Here is a 26,345-nt window from a genome sequence, read left to right on the forward strand (position 1 = left end):
GCCTTATTTGAAAATACATTTTCTTCCAGGTAAACATAAATTGGAAAGCTCTGGCTTACCGAGGGGTTGTCTCCTTTATAAAACCCTTCAGGCTCAGATGCTGGACATGCTGGATATTGAAGGACTCTATCCTTTGTACAGCAGAGTTGAACAGTACTTAGAGGAATTTCCTGAAGAGAGGTAAGACTTGAGGGCTTTTCTTTTCAGTGCTGATTAAGTTGGTGTGCAGATAGGAGGGGCTCTATGCAGACACAAACAACCATTTGTTCTCTCTTGTTATGTTGTAAACAGCCTTCCTTCATGGAATTGCATATTCTGAATTTCTAACCTGAAATGCCAGATAACATAGAAGATCGAGTTTTTTTGTCAAAAGTTTTGTTGTCAGTCACTTTGACCTGAATTTTTATGTAATGAGTATGGGAAGTTCACAATAGGATAAGAGAGAAAATGCCCTTTTCCTTAGTAGTGGAGGTTGTATATTTGAGGAGAGATAACAGTAAAATAGATGGTTGGTTTTTCCTGCCTTTAGTACCTGCAGAGCTAGGACTAAGTCTGCAGTATTAATGATGTTTTTACAGTCATTCTCTAATCTGTTGGCCTACCTACAACCTGCCCTTTAAAAGCTTGGATTTGGTATTCAGCAGCAGTCCAGCCTGTGCCTGCAGGATCTTACAGAAGGCACGAGCGGGTAATGGCCCAGTATCTGCTGTTGCCCAGCCTGCCCCTGTTGCATGATGCGAATAGCTCCAAAAGCCAGATTCTAACCTGCATCACAAGTGATCAAATCGTACTTAAGGCACAAGAATCTTTATCTCATGGTATATCTTGCCTTGTGAAGAAATACTGGGCATTGCAAGCTGCTACATTTGTTCTCAAATAAAGCTTATTAGTTGTAATAATAATCACCATTAAAAAGCCTCGACCTGGACGGTTCAGCATTCTCAGGCTGTAATTTGCCTGTAATTCTGATGTTGCTCACACGAGGGCACGCTGGCCTCACTTGTAAGACATTGCTGCTTGTGCTCCTTCAGCTCCCTCTGACTCCTGTTGAAGGGTTATCTTATGGGCAGCAGGTTGGCCTTAAGTTCTGCTTAAATCACTTGCAGTGTGCCTTACTTGGATATTTATGCATTAAACAAATTAAAAATACATTCTTTCACCTGTGCGTGGTGTTTGTGTGCTGCAAACCCCACTTTTATGAGTTCAGCTTTTCATTAGGAGTTCAGGTATTTAACATGGGGAGGAAGGAGGGCAAATAAACCATCCCCTTGTTAGCAGATATTGTGAAGCTGGGGGCACAGTGGGCCCCTGGCGGCTAAAGGTACATCCTCAATGTTTTCAGCAAGGCTTCTGGGAGCTCCTGCAAACTGTAACAAATTTTGAAACCTACACATTTTTGCAAAATATACTGTTCTTGTAGTGCTACGCAGGTGGCAGTGGATTAAGAACGATTCGTCTTTTTAAAAAAACAGCATATCTCAAGTGATATGAGAATGAGAGGGACTGGTCATGGTGTTAGACTCTGAATATTAACCTGTTGTCATGTTTATTGGTGATGGTGGTTTTTTTCTGAGTATCTGGGCTGCTGAAGAAAGATCTCACTGAAAATCAGTAAATAATCCTGGTTATCTGTAAATCTTCTTTTAAAATTTATTTAGAAGTACATTACAGATAGATGGACCTTACAATGAAGCATTTTATGAGAAGCTGCTAGATCTTTCAATGGAAGATGATGGGACAGTAGCATTTGCATTAACAAAGGTACTTTTCTTGTGCATGTTGTTGAAGCTTATTTAGTCTATCAGTTTTGATAAACACCTGTCTAAGGGAAATGGATGGATAGTGCATTAGCAGCACTGCTGGCTTGTCAGATATCTATATGGTTAAAGGTCTTAATTGTGCCAGGGTCTAGCTTGATAGCAGAAGCAGTTAAAACCAAACATGTTTAGCACTAGTTCTGGAGAGAAAAAATAAAGCTGGTTATTTTCTAGACTGAGGAAGCATTTGCATGAACTGGTGCTGTTTTGGCGTTCAAGAAAGTATCTGCAGGAAATAAGCAAAATTCTTATACAGGGTGCTGTAAAAGCACTTGCTTCTGCTAACAATCGGTTATAGAGAGAATTTCCAGCTCTTAAAATATGAATGTACTAATACACCATGTGTACTAATGTCTTTTATAAAGAACAGTGTGCTTTTACTAAGGTAAATAAACTGCAATAGAAAATTCATGTTATTTTTATGTCATATAGGTGCAGCAGTACAGAATAGCAATGACTGCTAAGGACTGCTCTATCATGATTGCCCTTTCACCCTGTCTACAAGATGAATGGTAAGAGAGACCTGCTTTTGAACAACTCATTTAGAAATTGCAGATGGGTTTGCAGAGTTCAGTCAGTTCAAGTAACTTCAAAAAAGTGGGAGTTTTTTGGGGGGTGCCCAAATACTTGGCTGCGAGCATATAAATAAGGTAGAGCTCTGATTGAATATATTTAGGACAAAGGTCTGTTTCTGAAGGTTTAAGTTGATGAAAAGTGTTGTTGTTATTTATTCCCTTCTTGAAATTTAAATTGACTGTTCATAGTAGATATACATGATTTTAACTGGGTACAATTTTTCTGCCTTGGTGTCCTCAAAGGAGAGATTTTTTCAAAACGAGTTGCCTTTAACTGCCTCATTAGAAAACAGAAGTCTTTATTCAGCACATCAGTAAAAACAAGGCAATAATCAAGAGGTGACATCTTTCACTGTAAGGCAGGAGACTTTGCCACAATATTGTAGTGTGTCTGATGTGGGGGAGTTTGCTTTACCAAAGCCTTGTTATTTTGGTTTTCTGCATTTGCCCTGCTGTTCTTGAATGAAATATTCATGAGGGAGATGACTTGCGAAATGGTTGACATTTATTAAGTCCTCCATTCTTCAGAATGCTCAGACTGTAGTTCTGATACTAAATTTGTCTTACCTTGAACCTAAGGAGGAGTTGTAATGATTCCTTCTGCTTCTGGTTAATAAGGCTATTGCTTTGTGTGCAGATTGCCTAGAACCAGGTGAGGCTTACTAAATACAAAGACACAATAATTGAGAGTAAGGTTTTGACTTAAGCTGTGTGGAAACTGAAAGGAAAGCGACTGGAAGCAAGTTCACTTTAAGACTAGTTAAGCTGGAGCTATAGTTTCCTAAATGCTACATTAGCTGAAGTTTACTTTCTTTGGCTCTCAGGAAAGGCCTAAGATAGACCTTAGGGTCACTTTTGCAAGGAGACTCAGGATACACAAATGAAAAAGTCCCCTTCAGTGACTCAAAGGTGCAAAACGGCTTTGTTTTCCAGCTCTGAGCAGAGACCCATGGTACTAACGTCCAAATCAAGATTCACCTTTTCTGTTTCTGTCCTGGACCTCGATCTAAAACCATATGAAAGCATTCCTCATCAGTACAAACTTGATGGCAAGATAGTGAACTATTATTTGAAGAATGTACAGGCCAAAGATGACCCAGTTATGTCCAATCTCTTAAAGGAGAATGAAGACTGCACATTAGTTCTCCATAAAGTGTAACAGTTTCCTTAAGGTTATTTTTATTCAAACACACTAGAAAGTGAAAGATTAATGGAATACAATTATGGTGATTTTTTTCTATTGTGTTCAGTGGATTTTTCAGCTGTGAATGTTTTTGCTTTAAGAACTGATTTCTAATTGGTATGCCTTTTCAAAGACATGGAATAGCACTAAAACATGCATTTACTATGTAACCTTAATGAATGTATTTAATATGACAGAACAGATAATGTGCCATACCTTGGGACTAGAGGACAGATCAAATTAATACTAGAATTCAACTTCCTTAGAATTGAAAGAGCACAGAATTAAAGGTTTTGAAGTATTGCACTAATGTAGAAAGCTGAATTAACAAGAGATTTGCCTTGGAGCTTGTGCTTTGAGTCTCACTCATACCTACTAGGAAGAGGGAATGCTCTGATAAAACCTAATATAAAACTTTAGCATTAAGTTCATTGAAAATACAACTGAAGTGGCTACTCACGTGTTACTGATCTATGGAACTACCATGTTAGTGCAGAACACTTAAGTACTAATGCATGAGATTAAGAACACCAGACTGCCTCCAGAGGTTCTGTGATCACCTTGTACCTACCTAAAGCATCTGAAACTAAGTGAAAGGGTTAAAGGTAAGCATCTTTTGAATTTTATGCAATAGCTGGGCTTAGCTCATCTGACATACTGGTCTTTTTTATTTTCTATTCGTTGTATGCTGCTATTGAAGGTGAAACCACAGCTCACTCTTACCTAATTTAAATTGAGCTATAAGAATAATATATTCTGAATTTTACAGATTATTTCAGGTCTTTCAGATTGTGTCAAACATTGGCATTATTTCACAGATACCCCATGTACTGCATAGCGGGACCAGCTGCTTTCAGGCTTGTTCTTTTTAAGTGACACAGAAAAAAGGTGGTGGTATCTGATTTTCTGAAGCAGCAGGGTCACTTGTTCATGACAACTACTGGAGCTGAGCTTGGATCACACTTGAGCAATTTAACAATGGCTTTACTGTGTAAACATTGGCGTGTGCAGCTGAAGTCTTGTGAGATGTTGCAGTAAAAGCCATCCTCGGGGAAGATCCTGAGCTGGAGACTGAGGATATATTCAAAACTGAGGGTAGTACACAGACTTTTCCCATACACTTGGGGATTACGCCCCCTGAAATGTGCAAAGAGATGCTATTCAAGCTCCAGTGAACTGCTGTTACCTGGACATGATGTGTGCTTACCGGTAATGTTTTTCAAAATAGTGTAGGTTAACATTAAAAAAAATATATTTATGTTGGGTTCTCAGTGTAATGTTTGAATTGTTCCATTTTACCTGAAATTTAAAAACCGAAGCCAGGAAACCCTGTATATTGGTACAACTCAAGGAAGAAACATGAACTACAGATTACCACCCCTCCCACAGCAGTGGGGCTTTGCTGTGGCCAGTGACCCCTGTTAGCAGTGTCTTGTATCCTGCTCCCAGGTGACAGTGTGCCTGTCTGGGACAGGCTCGTGGGCTGCTCTCACTGAAATGTGATACTACAACAGTGCAATAAGCTGGTAGCTGACAGTGGTAATAACTCCTTCTTTCCAAAGAAAACCTGAGGGGGAGGGAGTTGTTTCTAAATCCAGAAATCCTCCGTTAGGCAAGAGGAAGAAGGAAGGACTATCCACAGCTGGAAATTTTTCAGGTCTTTACGCTGTAACTTCACACACATTTCATGTGCAACTAATGCGTGTGCTTGATCAGTTTCATTTTTATGCACGAGGGAGGTAAAGACAAAATAAAGGTTACACAAAAATAGCTCAAGCGGTAACATGTCAGTGGATAAAGTAGCAATGGATTTTGCCTGTCTCCTGGATTCCAAACTTGAAATTAGTCTGCCTTATATCTAACAAGATATTTTATAGAGTTGCTGTTCATCAAAACTTAGTCTGTGACATTGCTCAGCTGTAGGCTCTGACAGAAACACATCTGGTCTGTCAGTTTTTCCTGACCTACGAGAACAGTGGGAGACTAATTCAGTGATCAAATAGTGGATTATTAAAATTATGATATTATAAACACACTGTTGCTTTAGTTCTTGTTTCTCCACCTATTTCACCATTGCTATAAAATACTTTGTGATAAACAGAGCAGGCAGTTGTACTGCTTTTGTATAGTTAGAGCAGCTGTGGACTCGAAAAGAGGGCCTCTTAATATTACTCAAGAATCCACAGTTCTTATTTTTGGCTCCCTGATTCCAGGAACAACTGTTGCTCCCTGCCTAAGAAGGACATGACTTACAGTTGTACAGGTTTGCTTTGGAAAAATGTTGTTGGGTTGTGAGAGCTAGTCCGGAGCAGGAACTCTCTTGAAAAATGCTGGGAGTTCATGAATGATCTGATGATACATCTGACAGAAGTGAAGAAAGATTACATCTGTCTAATCTGTTTTGTTTCTTCAGGGATGAATGTATGAAATGTGATGCTTTTGTAATGTGTTACCTACTAGAATTTCCCCCTAGAAGTAGGAAATCAAACCCAAGTACTGCAGTGAGCAGTAGTTAACTCGCTCAACTCTCTTTGCAGAAGTGTAGTGGTCCTTTCTTGTTGTCTCTACTCAACACATACATTGTGGAAAAAAGTTACTTCATACAGTTATACCTTTTTTTTTTAAGCATAGCATGTCTTTGAAATCTCACATTGTCTACTTCCACCCTAATTTAAGGAGAAAGCTATTTAACTCCTTGTTCTAGGAGTCTCTTACTGTTCTCTTGTCATTTTATAATCACTGTACTTTTACAGAGCTGTGAAATGAAATGGATTTTTATGGATTGGACAGTGCATGATCTTTTAACACTTTCCAGGTATCTAGAAAATGTTAAGAAGATAAACCACTCTGGTACATTAATGATTCAGAAAGATAAATTTATAATTAAATCACTCTGTACATGTAACTATTTTATTTGGCATTTTTGTATTTAAAAGGCTGTATTTATTTTCATGTCATGACAATTTATATATAACGTGCCATAATTGTACAGATAGCATGTTTTATGAGTATGGTTTCTAAATGGAAAATAACTTAATGTTTATATTCAATAAAATTATAGACTGTGTAACACAATATCTTAATTAAAACTACTTTTGAAATTGCTACCTGTTGTAAGAAATGCTGGTATTCAATTTTCCAAGGCAACTACTTTGATCAGATTCTCTATAGCTGTCTCAATGCCAAACAGAAGCAGCATGCTCCGGAAGCGGGTGGGTGCATTTTCAATAGTTGCCATCTTCTGCTCCAAGACTGCAAGAAAAAACATAACAGTGAACATTACTTGCAAACAGCTGCACTGTTACTGAGGGTGGGTGTGAGGAATTGATTGCATTTTTGGATAAAACAGGTTATCTGCTGCTTAGAAGAGGAAGATACTTGTTTTGTAAGTCCTTTTAAGTTATACAGGAGGTGAAGCTTAGCTGTGTGCCTGGCTGGGCTGCCAGATGGATTTCCACTTTATCTAAAGAGGTGCTGGCCCAAAAAGGGGACAGGTGTTCTACCTGAAAGCTCAGAAACAGTCTCTGAAGTAAATGATGTTACCTTGCTCCGGAACTTTAGTTAGAAGGTCCAGAACAGGCAGAGTTCTTCCTTCTTCATCTATGTGTATCTTCCAAACTATCAGTAATTCAAACCTGTATCATGTGCACAGAAAAGTTAGTGAAGTGTGAACTAGCATCTGTCTTTAAGGTTTCTTCAAAGCAGAAAGGCCAGGATTCAGGAGGATTATACTCATTATGCTCTTAAACAAAATTCACCTCAGGTAACGCAACTTAGCCAGCTTTGTACATATAGTTTGAACCAAGGAAAACTGGTAATCCATTGACAAGGAAAGGTTACTACTTTGTTTCCAGGTGCATTTGAGTTTTTACCCTCAAGCATTTTTCCCCTGGTTCTTGTCTTTGTCTCTTATGAAGGGTAAGTCTCTGTGGAACAGTGGTAAGAAGCAAGATACGAATGAAGATGGAGTTGCATTTCCTTCCCTGCAGTCAAGTATGTGCTGTGACAGGCTGCCACCCTGGCCTTTGGCTGTGAGAGGGGATCAGCTCCTTTGCTCAGGCCCAGGGGTGGAAAATACTGCCTTGTCTTACAGAGGATGGTCGCCAGTTGCCCACCCCATTGCAGTAAGAGGGATGTTGGTCTTGGCATCTTTTCTGCCCCTTGCTTTGGTCATGTAATGCAGAAAAAAACCCAAGATGGAACAAATCCAGTTGAACCTGACATGTTTTCTGATGCCTGAGAGGGAGGATTCATCCCACATTCATAAACTTTGAATTTAGACTCTTCATTGTAGCATGAGCTTCCAAAACTGAGATAGTAATAGATTTTTTTTCTCCTAAAATGCAAAAGAAAAGCCTGCTAGAGCTCTGTAGTTTTTTCTACCTAGCTTTTTAAAAGAGTGGGTATGCACAGTACCCACAAGGCCTTTACATATATTTTGTTTGGTGTGTGTGTCCCCCCAGATTATAGCCCTGAAATATAACATGCATCATCTAATGTCTGTGTTCAGAGGCATTCTAAACCAAAGAGTGACTTAATGTTCAAGCAGGCGGATTATGTATAGATTGTCAATACACATGTCACAATCCTTTATCTGCATAAATCAGAAAATTTATTTCTTGGCTTACCCAGGAAGTTTGAGGTTCCTTAGAATTATATAATCTCCCAGCAGTCCCTCCGGAAGTGTCACAACATCAGGGTATTTGCTCTGTGAATAAACAGGTTCAAAAGGGTATAAATTAGGTCAGAAAAAATCAGAGTAGACACGGTGGTTTCTAGCCAGTGTGTTCAACTGCAGTGTGTTTGAATATGCTGTCACTTTTAGCTTGTATTTTTCATAGTTAAGAGTAACAAACCAATTGTTTAAAATTTTGAGGTGCTTTTTAGGTTTTGATGCTTTGGGGTGTTTTTTTTGTTTTGTATCAGTCATGTGCTAGCAAGAGATAATTACAGTTGGTCACCTCAGAGGAAAAAAGCTAGTTGTACAGGTGCATGATAAACAGGCCTTAGACGTCTTTGTGCAAGATGTAGGAAGCCTTGAAAACATGTTTTTTAAACTAAGTTATGTTAGTGTGATTTAACAGCACATTATAATGCATCACAGTTTCACACACAAAAACCCCACCTCGCTAATATGTTGTTTTGCTACTTCTGAGAAGGTGGGTCACCAAGTTCCATACAGTGCTTTGAAAGCATAAAGTAATAAAGGCAATGAGATGCTGAAATAACCACCATTATAAAAATATAATGGGACAATGGAAACATGATAAAATATATGAAACTACTGACTACTATTACAATTCCATGGTACTGGGAAGTAGAGATATTTTTCACTTACTACAATGTGCTAAGCTTGATCATCGTCCCATTACTTTGAGTGCATCTAATGATCAAGAGTTTTCAACATGTGTACCTTGAATTACCTAAGATGTGTAGCTTTTGCTATAACTATTTTAAAAGCACATAAAAGAAAAGCAGACTAGTAGCTATGTATGGAGCCTTTAGACGTTATGCAGTATGTAAGATGGCAGGTTACTCAGCATACAAGCTGATCCATAAGCATCAAAACACTGAGGAAAGACCACAACTGCTGTATCCTGTGGGGCTGTGCTATTGCAAAAGAAAACAGAATCTAGACGCAGCCTGTTATCGTGACAACTTCAACACTGTTACTTGCTTGTACTGTCTTACGTACTGGAAACAGCTGTGTTCCAAAAATTGCCGTTTATAAAGTGTGAAAAGACCATCAGCCTAAATCATTCTACAGTGCTCACAAGGCAAGTGGTACATCTTATGGAAAAGGAGCAAGAGAGCTTGTCTTTGAAAAGCACTGGAGAAACTGAGTTAGGTTTTATAGGATTATGCCTCATCTGGCAGACTAAAATTGCTACCAGATGTGACCTTGCTCTGGTTTAGGAATTTATGACAAACTGAAGGGGGAGTTGTGCAGAATGCCAAATGACATAAAACACATGGAATTTGCCAGTTTTAATTTCTACAAAGTATCTAGCAATATTTACCGTGGGGCTAAAGATCACGATCTATCCTGGGACCAAAGACACATAGAGGGCAACAAAGTGCGCAGTAGTTAGAGCATGAAAATGCGGTGGATCTAAGGACGCTCGCCTAGCAGAACAGTGATTTTTTTTTTCAGCTTTACCCCTCCCTGGGGATTTAGGCTCCTCTGATGACAACAAAACAAGTTTTTCCGTCTCAATAACCCCGTCTTTGATATTGATTACGTGCCTTCATTTGTCTGCTATGATAGGTCTCGGCGAATCTAGCAATCATGTCTTCAGCTCCTGGTTGCAAATACTAGAAATTTAGGATTAGCTTATACCTGGTGACCTCAACTCTGAAGTTCCTCATTTAGAAGAGCTCCCAAGTATACCATAGCTAAACACTGAGTCATGTTTTATCATCATCCACCCATACTGAGGCCTTTGGGACTCACAAGAGACAATCGATCAGAGGCACTAAATCAGAGTTCCCTTTTTTTCAAACTGCTGTAAAATGCACCCGTAACTTGTTTGGGTGTTCCTGTGGAGCTGCCATAACCAGTGCCTTTACCCCCAGCTAAAAAGTGGTATTTTGTATTGTACAGAAACCAGACGTATCTCAAGGAAAGCTCCAAGTGTGTAGTTTTCTACTGTCTAAATGCTTCCTTGTACCTGGGAGAGACTGCGCTGGTGAGTTCTGCACACAGGAAGCAGTTGTTCTGTGCCTTAACTAAATGGCAGCGTTTTGACAATCTGGCTGAATCCTGTGAGAATCCACTCTTGTGGGAAATTCACAGGATTTGGGATAAAATCCAGCTTCTTGGCAGGAAAGCTCCTACCTTAGCAATCCACAAAACACACAAAAAGTCAAAATACAAATACCCTCATCTCTCTTCAGCCATATTACACACTAAAACTGAAGTGATAACAGTGGCATGAAGCAGTAACTCACCCAGACTCATGTAAGAAGGTGTCTGCCTGGTTCAGCTGAGGGTGCCTCCTTAAAGTGATGGTGAGGCAGACACGGGACGCAAAACTACTGCACCCAGGAGTAAGTGAGCAATGTTAAACACTGACACTTTAGGGAATAAAACCCAGGAAACGCGGTCACATGCCCTACCTTTTATATTCCACATCTAAAACGTAATGTCTGTACCCCACAGGTAAAACATGGGGATCTGGCACATAAATGAAAAACCAGGCACATGCTTTGCACAAGCTGCAATAGTCCTGCGAGAACTACAATTCCAAATACATGTTGTGGGTACCAGATTATCAGCTCATATTCTCTCCTGTGCACCTTCTGTAAGTTTTCCCCAGGGAAAAGAGGAGCCGCACAACAGCCAGGGTAACAGAATGACCCGATCCACTGAAAGGTCCCTTGGGAAAGTCAGTAACTCCTATGGGATCATGTAAAGTGGCCACCAGGCAACTGAAGGCTCTCACATCAAGTAGTGTGATACCAGATGGGAAAGATTGGCTACGACTGCATTAAGCAAAACCTGACTTTAATCAAGAAATAGCTTTCCTCAGATGACTTCTAAATGTCGGTTTATGAGCAAAGCCAAAAGCCCAGGCTACTATTACTTCTGGATGGAAATCTTTTTTCCAGCGCCTTCAGGAGTCCAAGCAGGCAATCTTATGGGAATGTGTGTCTAAAACAGGAATAGGCTCAAATCACAGAGGCACGACCATCATGATGGAACACAGAGTCTTCCCTTTCTCCCTTGACAGATATTTTACACACAGAGCCATCTGAGTGAATACACTTGGAGTATCTGTTTTTAAACAAAGTATATTATTATTCAGCTGTTTAAAACTGCATTGCAATTTTCTGCATACTAAAGCTCTTCTAAGGAAAATGTTTTAAGTTATTCAGCTTAAGAATGCAAAGCAAAATTGGCAAGGCAGAAGCTACACTAAAAGCAGACAAATTTGCTTCTAACCCACGTATGAAGAAAATATGCTACTTTATTAGTAGATGGAACAAAAGTTCACAGTAATTTTGAACTCGGCATTCTGTAAGAATAAATGTATATAAAGAGTGCTAAGCAAGTCATGCTATGATAAGTCTCTCCACAGGTGTAAGCTACTTCTAAATTTACCAAAGATACTCCATTTAGGCTCTCATTTGGGGTGATTTATATGTATGTTTTGCTTAGCTAAGGCCATAGTATCATCTACTGAAGTCATACACATGGTAGTAGCATCAAAGCCTTAAATAACAACATCAACGTAACTTCAGTAATTAAAATATAAATTATTTGCAAAAATGATGAAAATTCTAGATACTGTAGAATACCAACAGCATCATTATTAACTTCCAGAAGGACTGAACAAACCCATTGCAAAAATTTAGGTCAATCCCTTAAGTAGCCATCAAGTGGGAAGCTGCCCCACGTGCTCCTGATGTGAGTCTGAATTCCAAGTAGCTGTGTTCTCCAGCAGCCCCAATCCCTGGTTCTAGCAGCAATCTCATTTTTGAATTACAGGAGTCTAACTCAGATAACAACAAAAAGAATAATTTTACTATTACCATGATCAAGTCCTATGGATACTTAAAACCAGCAATCACCAGGCTACAAAATGAAATAAAGTGCAGCAATCACATTTTTGGAAATTAGTTTGTATTTCTAATTTTACTAAGCCTTCTGCTAGCTACAGTTCCATTTATGAGATCTGGTCTTACAATTGTATCCTTAGGCACATTGCTGAAATATTTGGTGCTAACTTCACCAAGAACTCCTATCCTCAAGTCACAAACTATGTTAATCTGTCATAAACCAAATGCCGCATATACAATTTCAATCAATTATTTTTCTAGAAATTTAATTTAAGTTGCTTTGATGAGTTTCATTTTTAGATACTGGACAATACATTTGCTAATGCATTTCAGTTAACTAAAATATTTTATCCTGTAAGACAGCTGTCACCAACATCAAACTAAAAAAATGATTTATACTTCCCTGTATTTTTAAGCACGGTGGCAAGCCCTAAGTCAATGAAGAACTTCTCCAAGAAATTTAACTTTTCTGGTATCAACATGCACCTCAGACTTAAAGAGATAAGACAAAACAGGCTGCCAATACAATGTAACTGAGAAATGACTAATACCGTATCTAAAAAGAAATGCATCCTGTTTTTTTTCTTCTTCCCTTCCTCTCCACTGCCTGTCTGGGCAAGAGCAGCACCGTATAAATTGATGTACACTCAAAATCTGAATACAAGGATGAAAGAAAATCCTGTAATGCATGCAGACGAAGATGTGTAAGACAGCCATGGTTTTGAGAAGGTTTTCTCTTAAACTTGCGTTTTTTTGAGACTTCTTTTGAGCTGAAAATCAACAGGAAAAGTCTGGAACCTTCAGAATATGCAAGAAGAGAAACTCATTGCCTGCAGATGCTACAAGGTTGTCACATGCACATGTTCTTTATGTAGAAGTTTTTGTTGCACAATGGCAGTGTTGGAGTATTTTTAATAGAATGTTGTAAACACCACCATTGTCATTAAACATTACACTCAAAGCCTGAAAGACATGAAATTTGACTATGGAACGTGCCGTATCACAGCATTCAGCACGAGACTTCCAGTCTGATGAGCTGGAATTACCCAGTCAGAAAGCCAAATGGTTCACAAAGGGAAAATCCCTCAGAAAGACCTTTTGTTTTTAATGTGCCACGTTAGATTAGATTGCACCTCAAGTTTCATTTCAAGGAGCTTTTAAAAAAGTATGTAAAGACAGAGAGATGGTAATTACAATTTAAATGTATGAGCATGATCAGCAAATGTATACTATGTCCCCTTAGGGGTTTGTCTAGCATCCACCAAACAGAAAGCATCAGACAAATAGGAGGGATACAAATGTTTGGGTTTTTACAAAGAAACCCAGTGTTATGACTGCCACACTTACTTACTGAAATGCTGCCAGGGTTATAAAGACAATGTCACCTATGGGCAAACCGAGCACTCTCCACTGCTTTAAATCTGGCCAAATAAACAACCACCAGTCCATTAAATAACTACCCAACATAAACATAAATTATTACATTATTGTTAAATTGACTAGCTTTGTCTGCCAAGATTTGTTCTTGTATATGTAAAAATGGTGCAAATGTGAAGTGGCTGAATTTCCTCTTATTTTTCAGAAGCAGCAGTTGCACAGGTAAAATATAGACTTGTAAAATGTCAAAAAATCAATGAACATAGAATGCTATGTAACTTACTTTGAGAGAACTACTTAGAATTTACTTTCATGCGTTACACCTCAGAATCTGAGTATGCTTATCTTACAGGCTGACATGTTTAAATCTTTGTTTCTTCAGCAGTGTAATACTGGAAACAGAGGTCTTTTGAAGTTACTGCAGGAAGGAACATTTTATCCCATGCCACATATTTTTTAGCTGAAAAAGAAAGTACTTGTTATATGCCATTTCATATTCTCTTTGGTATCTTTCTGTGGAAACAAATTCTGTATTATCTAAAATCTGTATTTGGTGTGTAGAGTATTGATTACATTACACTCAACAATTACACATTGACTTTTGCTTTAAAGTATGTAATGAGCCAATGGGACAAGAATTAGAAGATGCAGTGAATCCTCAATCCCCTGCTTTTAGCTTGTACTGCCATTTACTGTGTGTATGTACGTGTATGATTCAGTTTTAAACTATTTTTGTAAGGTGTCTTTTTTTTTTTAACTGAATTCCACTACAGCAATGGAGGAACATTTAGAAAGCAATTTATCCAGTGTTAACACCATTATTGTCTACTGATATTTAGAGCAATGCTGTGGCTATTCCCTAACTCAGAGCAGTGTAGAACTGGTATCTCACTAAAAATCGGTATTTTATTTTATTTTAGTTTCTAGAGCAAGGATGTTTATCAGCATCCTAGTTATGGCAGTATCTCATAATAGCATACTTTGGGAATCAGCGTCCCACTCCTTGCTTGATCCATCTCTCTGCATCAAACAAGTTTTTGATAGATCTTCGTAGAAACATTTAGGTTGGAAAAAGTCCTTTAAGATCATTGAGTCTAATCGTAAACCTAATGCTGCCATGTCCACCACTAAACCATGTGCCTAAGCACCACAAAATTGTGCAATTAGAGTAAGAAATACAATACATAATTGCTGAGGCAGCATTCTATGTCATCATAATTTGAATACCCAGGTTCAAGAAGAAAACTTCTCATTATAGCTTCCCCCTATACTAAAACATATGGAACATTAGAAACACATACTTATTAGAAAACTAACACAAAATATTTCTGTATTTCTCAAATGGTACCTGGCACTGCACAAACCCCACTCAATGAACTCCACCTTCTGCACTCCAGTATAATTTTACAGTAATTTGACAAGATGCAAATCTCATTTATTGCCTCTTCTTGTGCAGAGATCTAATCATACTTACAATGTTGCAGATGTTTTAAAAAGTAGTAATGCTCTATAAATTCTATCCACTTTCATACTTGGCCTTAAAGAAAAAGTATGGCCGAGCCCCATATCTGTTGGATTAACAACACTGATATGATATTCTGGGGAAGGCTCTGTGTGCTTAAATAATATTTTCCTATTGGCCATTTGGTCAGAATGAGATTCAGACTTGAGTAACAGACATAGGAACACGAGGAAACCTAGCATCAACACAGCCCTACTTGACCAGATTTATGATTTTCAGGACTAAACCAAAATATCCATGCTAGGAAACGGGCATTGCTGAAGCCTCAGCACCAAACAAAATCTGTGTTCAAACAAACATGTTCTAATGGCAAGACGCTCAAGTGGGGTGTACTGTTAGCTTCTGCATCACCACTTGATACGGCTTTGTGAAGACAGTTTGGTCTGTGCCTGAAAGGTAGCAATGTTGTAACCTAAGGTCAATGATTTCAATTAGCGTAAAATACAGCAATGCTTTCAAGAATCTGACAATGTGTTTAAACAGTTAAAACCTACAAATGTTATTAGAACATAAATTAGAATAGAATTAGAATGTTATTAGAATAGAAAGGATAACCTTCAACAGTTCATTACCATGTGCTTTGGAAGATGGCAGCACACTTTTATTTTTGAATAAGCTTAAATATCAATTTGAAGCAACCGGGATACATAATAAATCACAACTATGGAAATAAGGAGTATCTACGACTGCAGGAGAAAAACTTTGACAAAACCTGTTTTTAAACATTAAAACATGAATTACAGAATTATAGAAGAGAAACATTTTATAAATGTGTTCTTGCATGCTATATATTGTTTTTTAACGTCTACACTGAAAACTGCCTAGAATGCTTTGCAAGGGCTAGAATTAGAATATCTTCAAGTATTCAAAGAATGGCATATTGGAAGTTCAAAGCATAAAGAATCTTAAAAGTCACCATGAAGTTTCTCATTTGGGGCAATTAAAGGAACTGAAATCAAGAAAAGATAATGCGCTTTCCCCCTTCAACTAAATTACACAGTGTAAAAACACTGTATTTGTGAAACGGATTTATGAAACTTCACCACTTGTAATTATGTCTCAGAATAAACACATCTTCCATCTTCTCATCTAAGTGAACATTTTACTCAAGTAAAACAGTCCTGCTGGTGATCTATGTTATGGAAATTACACAAAACTACAAGTATCTTCAGAACCAAAGAATAAGTTTAAAAAAAGAAGTGCACAATGAAAAAGTAGTTTTGTCTATGTGGCAGTCATATTACATCTTACGCACTGCTCAGTTCCCTTCTTTTAAAACTAAAACCAAAGCAATATTACCAACATGCACATGTTTCCTTTTTAGCAGAGGGAAGGAGAATTTGGGGGGCAGACTTGAGGAATAACAGTATGAATGTCATTCTGGACAGGGAAAATGTTTGCAGAAAATGTTTCCCAAAATGTCCTTACAAGGTCAGGGTATGCCTGGTTTCCTCAAGTTGTATACGTGCAGCTGGTTACTTGAATGAAAATTGCTCTGCATCCACCTAGTTTCAGACTTGTGTTTTTTAGCAGACCAGATCTGTAACTCAAGAGTTATAGATCACTTTGCTATGATTCCATCTTACAACACAACTACCTCTTAAAGTTAAGGCAATGCTCTACACTAGTCCCTGAAACCAACTGAGTGGAAGTCTTACTCATCGCCAGCCCAAAACCCATCTGGCATTAGCAAATTGCCAGTGAAGTTTCTTTGCTTTGTTCTTTTTTTCTTTTTATCCTTCAGTTGATTACAGCTTCTCTTTTTTTGGCCCCTACTCTGTTTCCATTGCCATTTATTTTCCTTCTTTCATATTTCCATAACATTGTTTTTCATGCTTGATTCAGCCATGATTCTACAGTACAGGATTCAGTTTGTCACTATTTGCTATCTATTAATTTACCATACTGTTTGTATTTTCATAATCTGATCTAGGCTATATGGCTACAGAAGAGCTAAATCAGCATCTGTTACAAAGCATTTCCCTTCAGTATCACTTTGTCATAAGGGAACCATATGTTTATCTGCAACTTAATTACAGCAGACTGGGAATAAATTAAATACATACTAGAGCCTTATTTTTAAAATGTGAGGAAAAATAGAATTAAATGAATCTGAAAACTCAGAACAGGAAGGGGTACATAATAAACACTTAGCAAACACAGAAGGTACAGAAGTTTTTTCTTTACTTTTTTTCCTTGCTGGGGAAGAGACAAGTCTTCTCTCTCTAAAATTGTTGCGTCAAAGGATTTCCAGTAGTTTCCAAAAAAATTATACTCCCGACCAACAATGTGTGCATATTTACAAACCAACGTTTCTAAAAGCAAAGGCACCAAGGTACTTTATTCCGTGTTTGTTTCTGTAGTAAACAGGCATATTGGAAATTAGAACACACCTCTCCATAACAGCTGAAAAGACTTGCAAGTTCGCTCAGTCGCTCTGCCTTCAGACACATTTACATTTCCCCACTGGACACCCTGCACTACCCCTTGGTTCCAAAATGATCTCCATCTATTTAATGCTGCTCTCTTGGACACAGACGCTGGCAAACCTGATGATTACAGTGGGCCACGGGCAAGAGGCTAGAAAGGGGTCCAGAAACCAGGAATGCTTCTGCTGCTAACAGATGAACTTCAGTGCAGCCCTGTCAGATGTGTTATCTGGAGCTGACTGCCTGGATGTTGCATGGCTCACAAAAGGCTGTCCTCCTCCTGGAAATGAGTCTACCAGATCTACTGATCAGTGTAAGAATATACACAGAACAAGCTTGCCATCTGCTACTTGGGGAGAACACATTCCGTATTGTTACCTGATGCTCCTGTATCAGATATTACTAACTACCTACTTAAACTGAAGAATCATATCCTTGTAATCAGCTTTGGCTTTCTCTTTGCCTTTTTAAGTTTAAATATCCCCATTTTTCTAGATTAAAATTTTTAAAATTTTATTAACTTTTAAAAATAACTTTCTCAGTACTAAGATGGCTGTAGAGCCATCCTCTGCATAGTTTCTGCAAAGATTCAAGTCCAGGACATACTAATTGATTTGGTTTTTGTGGGAGAGCATTAACACTGCAACTGGTCATTTCTTTCAGTGGAAACCCACAGTAAACCAGTAGAGCTCAGTAATTCTCTTCTTCCTCCACAAGTTTATTGACATACTAGTTTTCTTTATATTGTATTTTGAAACCCCTACCCTACCTCTGCAGTTAAGTATAATTAAACACTTATGGATGATAAACTTAATATAAGGCACTGTGTAGAAATCAGCAGATATGTCTAATTTAGCAAAAAAGATACTAAGCAGTCAAGGACAAAAAATTATGAAAGGAAAAAAGATGCCACATTACAGAATAGCATGAAGAATCAACAATCTGGGAAGAAATAATTGTGAGCCAATTTTTCAATAATCTGAAGGAAGTAGACTGAAGGAAAGGCATTTCTAGGAGAAAAAATAAGCTAAGTTCATGTTTTCTTCCGTTACAACAGAAACAAGATACTTTATAGACCTTTAAATGTTTTTCTGTATAGAAGATGCTGCAAGATTCTCTCTAAGGCTTTTTGATGGCTTAGTAAAAGGGTCCAGGATTGCATAAAGCAACTTGAATTCGACATGCCACAGAAAAGTTGATTATCGAGTGTGACCCAACTTGCTTTTGTACAGTTTACATTATCAAGCTTGTCCAGACAGCAGATTTTAAATATATTATAAATAAAAGCATCTGAATTTAGTTAATGACTTGGCTCTGAAGCTGTGTTAGTTTTTTTCCAAGTACTCTGATTAACTAAAAAGAAAAAGATAGAACACAACAAATAACATCTAGTTCATCTAAATAAGCTCAATGTTAGGCATTTTCTTTTTTAAAAGCATGATTAAAAAAGGTTCTTAGACAAGTAATTCAGCTTATGTCGATCATTTACTGTTGGGGTTATTTCATCCTGACTGTGAATCAGGTAGAAGATAAAAGCGCACAGTTAGGACGAGAGTCAGTTAATCAATAAAACTATTAATTTCTACAATTAGGAAAACAGCTGCCTGTTGGTACAGTAACTGGAGTTCTTTGAGATATATTATCCATATAAAAAGATAGTGTACCTGCATCAGATGAGAGAATTTTTCCCTTGACTTCATTACCCAGTGAGTCAGTTCATGTAACCAGCCAGTAATTATATATTCAATATACTGAAAATATATATTACCAATTGTTCTGTGGCGTCTACACTTTCATCCCTCCCCCAAGTTTTTTTGCACTACAGACTGCAAATGGAAACTCAAAGAAAGATGGCACACAGTAGAGGACAGAATACAATAATAAACTTCAGTTATTACTTATTAACACTGACTGCCAATTAATAGATCAGGTATAGGAAAGGTATTTGGAGTCTTGTTCAAATAAAGCTTAGGAAACTGCCTTTCTGAAAGAGTCTGAAGAGTTATTCGCTTCTATGTGGGCAAACACTTATCTTACCCGGTAAAGATGCATATGTCAATAGGCCTACTTGGAACATCTAAAATATCAGTTTTCGTTTCTCACCAAGAGATATAAACTATTTAAGAGGTCAATCTCCTGTCACTTAGTGCAAACTGTCCAACAGTAGAGAGGGGTTTGGTCAATCAGTAGCTGTCAAATTTGCTTGTACTATCACCTTCATATCTTAGGAGAGCAGTAGCTGTACTGTCATGTTTACTGGACACCAGTGACAAAGGCACAATCTGTGTTTGCACAAAACCAAAAAACTTCCTGCGTCACTTGCACTTAAGAATAAAGATATGCTCCCTTTTTAGTCCCACATGGATTTGGTATCAGTGGATGAATGACAATGTCCACAGCATAATTCCCACTGCATGTAGTACAATAATATTCATTTATGTAGCCAGCATAAGGACCAGATTTCTCCTTAAACATGCGCAGATATGTATGTAAAATGCATTCTCAAATACCATTATTGTTATTGTTATCGTTCCTGAGCATCAGAAAAAGGTTTAACATCTGCATTAGGTGAAAAGTAAAGCTTTCTATAAAAACATAAGCTGTTTATACATTAAAATATTTCCCACAAAACCTCCTCTTTTAATGGTTCTACAAAGCATTATATTTAGGACAGTCACAACAAAAATTCACCACCTAGTAGCTTTCATTTGTCTGGTTATTAACAATTATCAGTCCTTTCAAATATTCTGCTTATGTACAAATAAATATTAACATGAAATGCTAACATGCCTGTTGCTATCAACAAGAGCAGGAGCCAGTCCAGTTGAAAAGACCCTGAAAGCTTTAAACACACTCAGTTCCTTTCATGTAACACCCAAATATAGTTCTTTAAATCTGGCTGTCAAAAGCATGACATTTCAGTTTATCAGACACATTCTTAGCATAAACAAGAGTGACAGAGGAAATATTCTTGAGAAGACCCATGCATCTACAAAAAGAGATTTATAGTACACAAAAACATTTACCAATTTATAATTATTTTATGTGTAAGGGTGTCAAGTTGTCAATGCATAAATAGTAAGCTTGTAAAAATGGTCAACTATCCTCAAACTTTGATCTCCTAAATTACTTTAATAACAAAGCAGCAAAAACCCAAATAACAAAACAGAAGAAAAATTAAGGAACACTGAACCACTGTAACACTATTCACTCAGCAATGCCGTAGTGTACCTTAGACTAAATCTCTCAGAACAAGGATGATTTTGACTCAAATATTTGTATACTGCCAAGTACAAAAGAATTTAGGGCAGTCATGAGAATTCCTTAGTGTATCCACTAGGAGAAATCACATGCAGCTGCCAGGCAAAAACATATTCTTATGTTCCACCTTATTTGGTTTTTAAATGCCAAAGTTGCAGTCACCAAGAACGCACTGTGATGTATGTGTATAAATATTTGTTTTATTGCTAGGTACTGCTACAATACAAAGAAGTAAGAGTAATACTGAGACTAGCTGCCAGTGTAATTCATTTACTTTCAATGCAACGCCAAGGCACTTTTAAATTTGAATTTAAATGGCTGGCATTGCAGCAACATTTCAAACAACAACAATAAATTTTGTCTTTGTAGAAGCCCAGCTGAAAGAAAATCAGCTAATACTACAGCTTAACTTTATTGTTTTTTCTTCTTCAGTTTTTCAGACAATCAGTTTAATTCTCTTGTGTTTTTAAAGCTCTAGGGAAGTAAAATATCACAGACAATGCATATAAACCTAATGCAAGTTTAAAGCTTTCCTTTTTGCAGTTGTTTACTAACACGAAGAGTAGTCCTAACTCAACAACATAAAGCTGTAGAATAACGCGTGTTTGCAGCGTGGATACTGGAGCACCAACCTTTGCCAGAATGTATTTTTACACTGTTGGATTGAGAAAGCACAAGAAGCCTTCAAGCCCCCTAGTCCCTGTCTGCACTCATCTCAAATTCCTCCACAAACTCTCCCCACTGCTACTGACCATTTTCTGCACAGAATGGTGGCAAAATGCCACCATTTGGCCTGAGCTACTGGCAACTCCAGATGGAATGCTCATGGATCTAGATTGTGGAATGACTTCAGGACTGTTGGAATTCAACGTGCTTTCCAAAAGGACTAAGTTAGTAATGCATGGCATATAGCAAGGCATTGCTTTGATTCAAAATGGAATACTCAGCAATTCCACGATCACTTTGCTTGCTAGTACAATCAGTTTAGGAAGGTAAAACTGATGTCAGGGGTATATATCTTTTTTCTATAGTATTAGCAGCTCAGTGAAAGGGGTATGCCCTTCAGGCTTTGCCCTGATGGCCTACACAGATGAACTGCTAATTGCATAACCATATGATTGATTATTAATTCTATTAATAAATGCCATAGACTAACTGGGTACTCAAAATTTCAAGTTTCCACACAAAGTAGGAATGATATTTTACAAGATTTTATTTTATTATACCATACCATTTCAATACAAGCAACAGTGCAGACAATTTCAGCATTCTAATTCAAGCAGAATCTATAATCATTTGAGCTATGTTAACAGGACAAACAACATAGTCATATGAGAGGCATCAAAAATCCAGTCCATGTACATACAATAAAACTGTATGTACATGGAGAAAAAGGGTAAGAAGCAACAATAATGAAGAGGGGGAAAAAAGGAGAAAGGATTAAAAAAGGAAAAAGAGTGGAAAAGGGGCAAGTACAAGTGAGCAAAGAATGAGATCAAAAAGTTTAATAGTAATGGACAGATGAGTAAACATAGTTCAAGAACAGGGAAATTAAAGCAACAAACAAAAGGAAGATTTTGCATTCCCAGAACTTAAACATATAGTTATCCCCAGCTCATATAAAAAGACAAGGATGTAACACTCAGGCTACATTTCCAAACCCAAGATGAGAGGTTGGTACTGTAAAAGGAACTGTAAATGTATACACAGATGATCCAATAGTCAGGTAGGACAAATTTGTGAAGAAAGGCAAGCACGGTAATGTTATTTAAAAAGTAGTTCTGGGTTACTTCAATATTCTTTTTTTTTCCACTGTAGAAAGACCTCTGGATGACTCTTCCAAAACACACTGCAAACTAACATTTAGGGCCTCCAGCATATTCTTCATCTTTGGCTTTCTCTATTTTTTCCCCTCTCTGTTTTGGAATCAGCTCTTGTATTAGCATTTACTTGCAGCTGCCCCTGCCAGGGCAAAAGTAGCACTGTCTAGACTATGTACTTATTTATGCCTCTTAAAAATAAGTCAAATGATAGGTCTATAGCTCTTATAGCTCCAAAATCATGTTTCTCATTTCTAACCTATCCTGTTGCCCTGTGAATTCAGAATTTCTGTCTTTCAATCCTTATTAACACATAGGATCTTTCCTACTAATTTCTATGGTTAAGATGTTGTGACATTCAATTACCAAAGTATTCACTGTGAACGTACCTTACAAAATCTCCCAGCTCTCTGAAACAAAATCAGCAAATGCTTCTGACAAAATCAGTTTATTCCACCTTGTACAACACACATTGTGTAATAGAAGTAAAGGCCATGAAATATAGAAAAAGTAGCAAAGAATCAATGTTTTATCCAAAATACAGTATAAAAATCACACACAAATAGTCCTGCTTTCTCAACTGCTTTAATAATCGTGTATATGTAGGAGGAAAAAAGAAGCCTTTTCCAATGATCAGTCACACAGCTAAAATATTGCTTCTTTTAATTTATTTTCTCCACTACTGTTAGTCATACCAACCTTCTTTAAGCTAGTGGTAAAAATCCAGTACTGAATGCAATTACATCTTCATTTTGTTATGCAGATATACCTTGGTGACAATAGTTGCCATTTCTTCCCATTTGTCTATCTTGATTATTGAAAATTTAAGTTCATGCATGCTTGCAGAACAAAACAAATGCTACCCTTATTCTAATGCTTTGTAGAGCTGTGCTGCTGGGAACAAGCTTACAGTGCATTATCACAGGGAACATGCTGGAGCATTACAGTAGATGGATACATTAAATAAGTGTTAAAAGCAATCGTTCTTTGATGCAGGTGGATACTTACTCCTTTCACCCCATAAGAACAAAGTATAGATGTTAATGACAATAATTTCATTTTACAGCCCAGAAGACAGACGGAAAAGCCATTTTATTGCTTAATTCGACTTCCTGAGAAAAACAGGTTTTGTCTTGGCTGAGAGTTGCTGCTCTAACCACTACAGAGGCAGCTCTGCTCAGTCTTCCCCTCACTGAAATATGAATAAAAAAAATAAAGAAAACTTTTCAAGGTTTTAGATGGTGTAGAATGATTTTAAAACATTAAATACTAATCTTAGGTTAACAGTACTTTGTAGACACAGTGGCTGAAGAAATTTACACTCTACAGTGTAACTGGAAAAAAAGAAAATCAAAATCAAACAGCCGACAACCCCAACAACTCCCAAACTCTCTGAAGGTATGGTTAAAAAAACCTTATGATTTTAAATTATGACACTATTCAAAGAGCTGCTAAGCTGATGACTCTTGTGCTAAAAAACAGTTTGCTTTAATCAAAGCTTTTTAATACTTGTTAATTAAAAAATTCACATTGCAAATTGCTGGCTTGTTTAATTGCACAGCTTTGAGTCAGCTTTAGTGAACTCAATCTTTTAAAAATTCACTCATTAAAGGAAAATGGGCAATTAAAGCATTTCAGACACTTAAGCAGTTAAAACAACACAAGTTACCTTGCAACCTCTGTGTTTGTAAATGAATTAAGAAAAAGCAGTACAAAAGTAGCAAAATGTTTTAAAGTAGAAAATGAGCAACTAATAAAGAGGAAATACATAAATTAATCATACTCAGAGCTACTGCAAACACTTTTGAGTACACTCAAAATTTGCCACTGAAATAATGAATAAATGTAACTATAAACAAACATTATGCATACACACTTTATGTCCCCAAACATAGTCCATATAATCTCAAATTCTTATTACTCCATTTTCTACATCCTAGTATTTTCCTACTTGAGAAGTAAGAAACTATAGCATTATTTTACACAACCTTCATAATAACTTCTGCAGGAGTATGATATTTACCAATGTGTCACTTAACAGACTAATTTCTGATCATCCATTCTTTCCATGTATTTTCGTTGTATTCATTTCAGTTGGGCTTATGGATGCTCCACCACAAGATTAGGTAGTTACTCACTTGAATTGACTCTGTCTTAAAATTGTTAGATTGTAATTAGCTGACAAAACATTGCCTCAGTAATTGGCTTTCTTTTTGTCTCAAAATATTTGCCTATACAGCAATAGGTCTGATTAACAGATACGTATGAATTAGACATAGTACAGCTAATTCAAGTGCCAGTAATAGTGATGCCAGAACAGCACATCCTTCTTTGGTCAACTGTCTACTTGAGTAGCTCAGATATGTGGAAACTGCCAGTGCTGTCACTACTGATATTTCAGCTAGCTAGTTAAAGCTAATACATACATGTCAACACACCCTCCAATGACATCTCTGCAAGTTATGCATAGCCATGATGATGTAACCTTGATCTGATATAATTTAAATGAAGCTCATACAACAGAAATATTTTAATAAAAACTATCAAATTATTTTTTCTTTCATTCAAATATCACACAGTACTGCTGAAAGGTAAGAATGCCACATACTCTCTACGCCTATATCTACATATTATTTAAAAAAAAACAAACACAAACCAAACTGCCAAAACCCAAACCCAGTCTGAAAACAAACATGCCATGTTAAAACACATATAAACAAAGGGGTACCAGAAAGATAAATAATTTCACTGAAAAAAAAATAATCACAATTTCTGAGCATTACTCTGAAATGTTCTCTTAAAATTATTGTACATGTGTTAACAATCCACTCTTTCAGCTGATATAAAGGGCCCTTCACATACAGAATATCCATTAACTGGTTTCTTCTATCAGTTCTCATTAGTTCTGCACTGGGTAAAAAACTGGCTGGACAGCCAGGCCCAGGGACTTGTGGTGAATGGAGCTAAATCCAGATGGTGGCCGGTCATGAGTGGTGTTCCCCAGGGCTCAGTGTTGGGGCCAGTTCTGTTTATCTTTATCAATGATCCGGATGAGGGGACCTAGCATGCCCTCAGTAAGTTTGCAGATTACACTAAGCTGTGTAGAAGTGTCGATCTGCTCAAGCATAGGACGGCTCTGCAGAGGGACCTGGACAGGTTGGATTGATGGGCTGAGGTCAACTGTTTGAAGTTTAACACGGCCAAGTGCTGGGTCCTGCACTTGGGTCACAACAACCCCATGCAACTCTACAGGCTTGGGGAAGAGTGCCTGGAGAGCTGCCTGGCAGAGAAGGGCCTGGGGGTGTTGGTTGACAGCCAGCTGAACATGAGCCAGCAGTGTGCTCAGTTGGCCAAGAAGGCCAAACAACATCCTGGCTTGTATCAGGAATAGTGTGCCTAGTGGGAACAGTGAGGTGATAGTCCCCCTGTACTCGGCACTGGTGAGGCTGCACCTCGAGTGCTGTGTGCAGTTTTGGGCCCCTCACTACAAGAAGGACATTGAGGTGCTGGAGCGTGTCCAGAGAAGGGCAACAAAACTGGTGAAGGGTCTGGAGAAGAAGTCTTATGAGGAGTGGCTGAGGGAGCTGGGGTTGTTTAGTCTGGAGAAGAGGAAGCTCAGAGGAGACCTTATCGTTCTCTGCAACTCACCGAAAGGAGGTTGTAGCGAGGTGGGTGTTGGTCTCTTCTCCCAAGTTACTAGTATACTGTTTACTGGTATGTCATAATCAGGCAATCATTATTCTTTGAGAGAAATTATTTGCAAAGCTCTTTTGCTCTCATATTCATGACATATGGTCAA

General features: G+C 37.7%; 2 protein-coding genes across 19 annotated transcripts in view; one reads left to right on the plus strand and one right to left on the minus strand.

Annotated features, from left to right (window-relative positions):
• The window catches only part of IPPK (inositol-pentakisphosphate 2-kinase), a 44,804-nt gene extending 27,143 nt beyond the window's left edge, over window positions 1-17,661 (plus strand). For 6 of the 7 annotated variants that reach the window (XM_075096556.1, XM_075096557.1, XM_075096559.1 and 3 more), the window contains 4 exons: window positions 30-180; window positions 1,659-1,761; window positions 2,250-2,329; window positions 3,326-6,682. In XM_075096556.1, the coding sequence (XP_074952657.1) occupies window positions 30-180; window positions 1,659-1,761; window positions 2,250-2,329; window positions 3,326-3,551 (560 nt within the window). In that variant the 3' untranslated portion in view covers window positions 3,552-6,682. Of the gene's footprint in view, window positions 1-29; window positions 181-1,658; window positions 1,762-2,249; window positions 2,330-3,325; window positions 6,683-17,573 lie in introns of those variants that run through there. The other variant, XM_075096558.1, reaches the window with a different exon arrangement.
• The window catches only part of CENPP (centromere protein P), a 173,062-nt gene that overhangs the window by 5,517 nt on the left and 141,200 nt on the right, over window positions 1-26,345 (minus strand). For 9 of the 12 annotated variants that reach the window (XM_075096570.1, XM_075096568.1, XM_075096576.1 and 6 more), the window contains 3 exons: window positions 8,204-8,283; window positions 7,119-7,210; window positions 6,435-6,827 (listed from right to left, as the gene is read on the minus strand). In XM_075096570.1, the coding sequence (XP_074952671.1) occupies window positions 6,706-6,827; window positions 7,119-7,210; window positions 8,204-8,283 (294 nt within the window). In that variant the 3' untranslated portion in view covers window positions 6,435-6,705. Of the gene's footprint in view, window positions 1-59; window positions 329-6,434; window positions 6,828-7,118; window positions 7,211-8,203; window positions 8,284-26,345 lie in introns of those variants that run through there. The other 3 variants (XR_012661102.1, XM_075096571.1, XM_075096567.1) reach the window with 3 other exon arrangements.

Source organism: Phalacrocorax aristotelis, chromosome 6 (genome assembly GCF_949628215.1).
Source record: "Phalacrocorax aristotelis chromosome 6, bGulAri2.1, whole genome shotgun sequence".
NCBI classification, from domain to species: domain Eukaryota; kingdom Metazoa; phylum Chordata; class Aves; order Suliformes; family Phalacrocoracidae; genus Phalacrocorax; species Phalacrocorax aristotelis.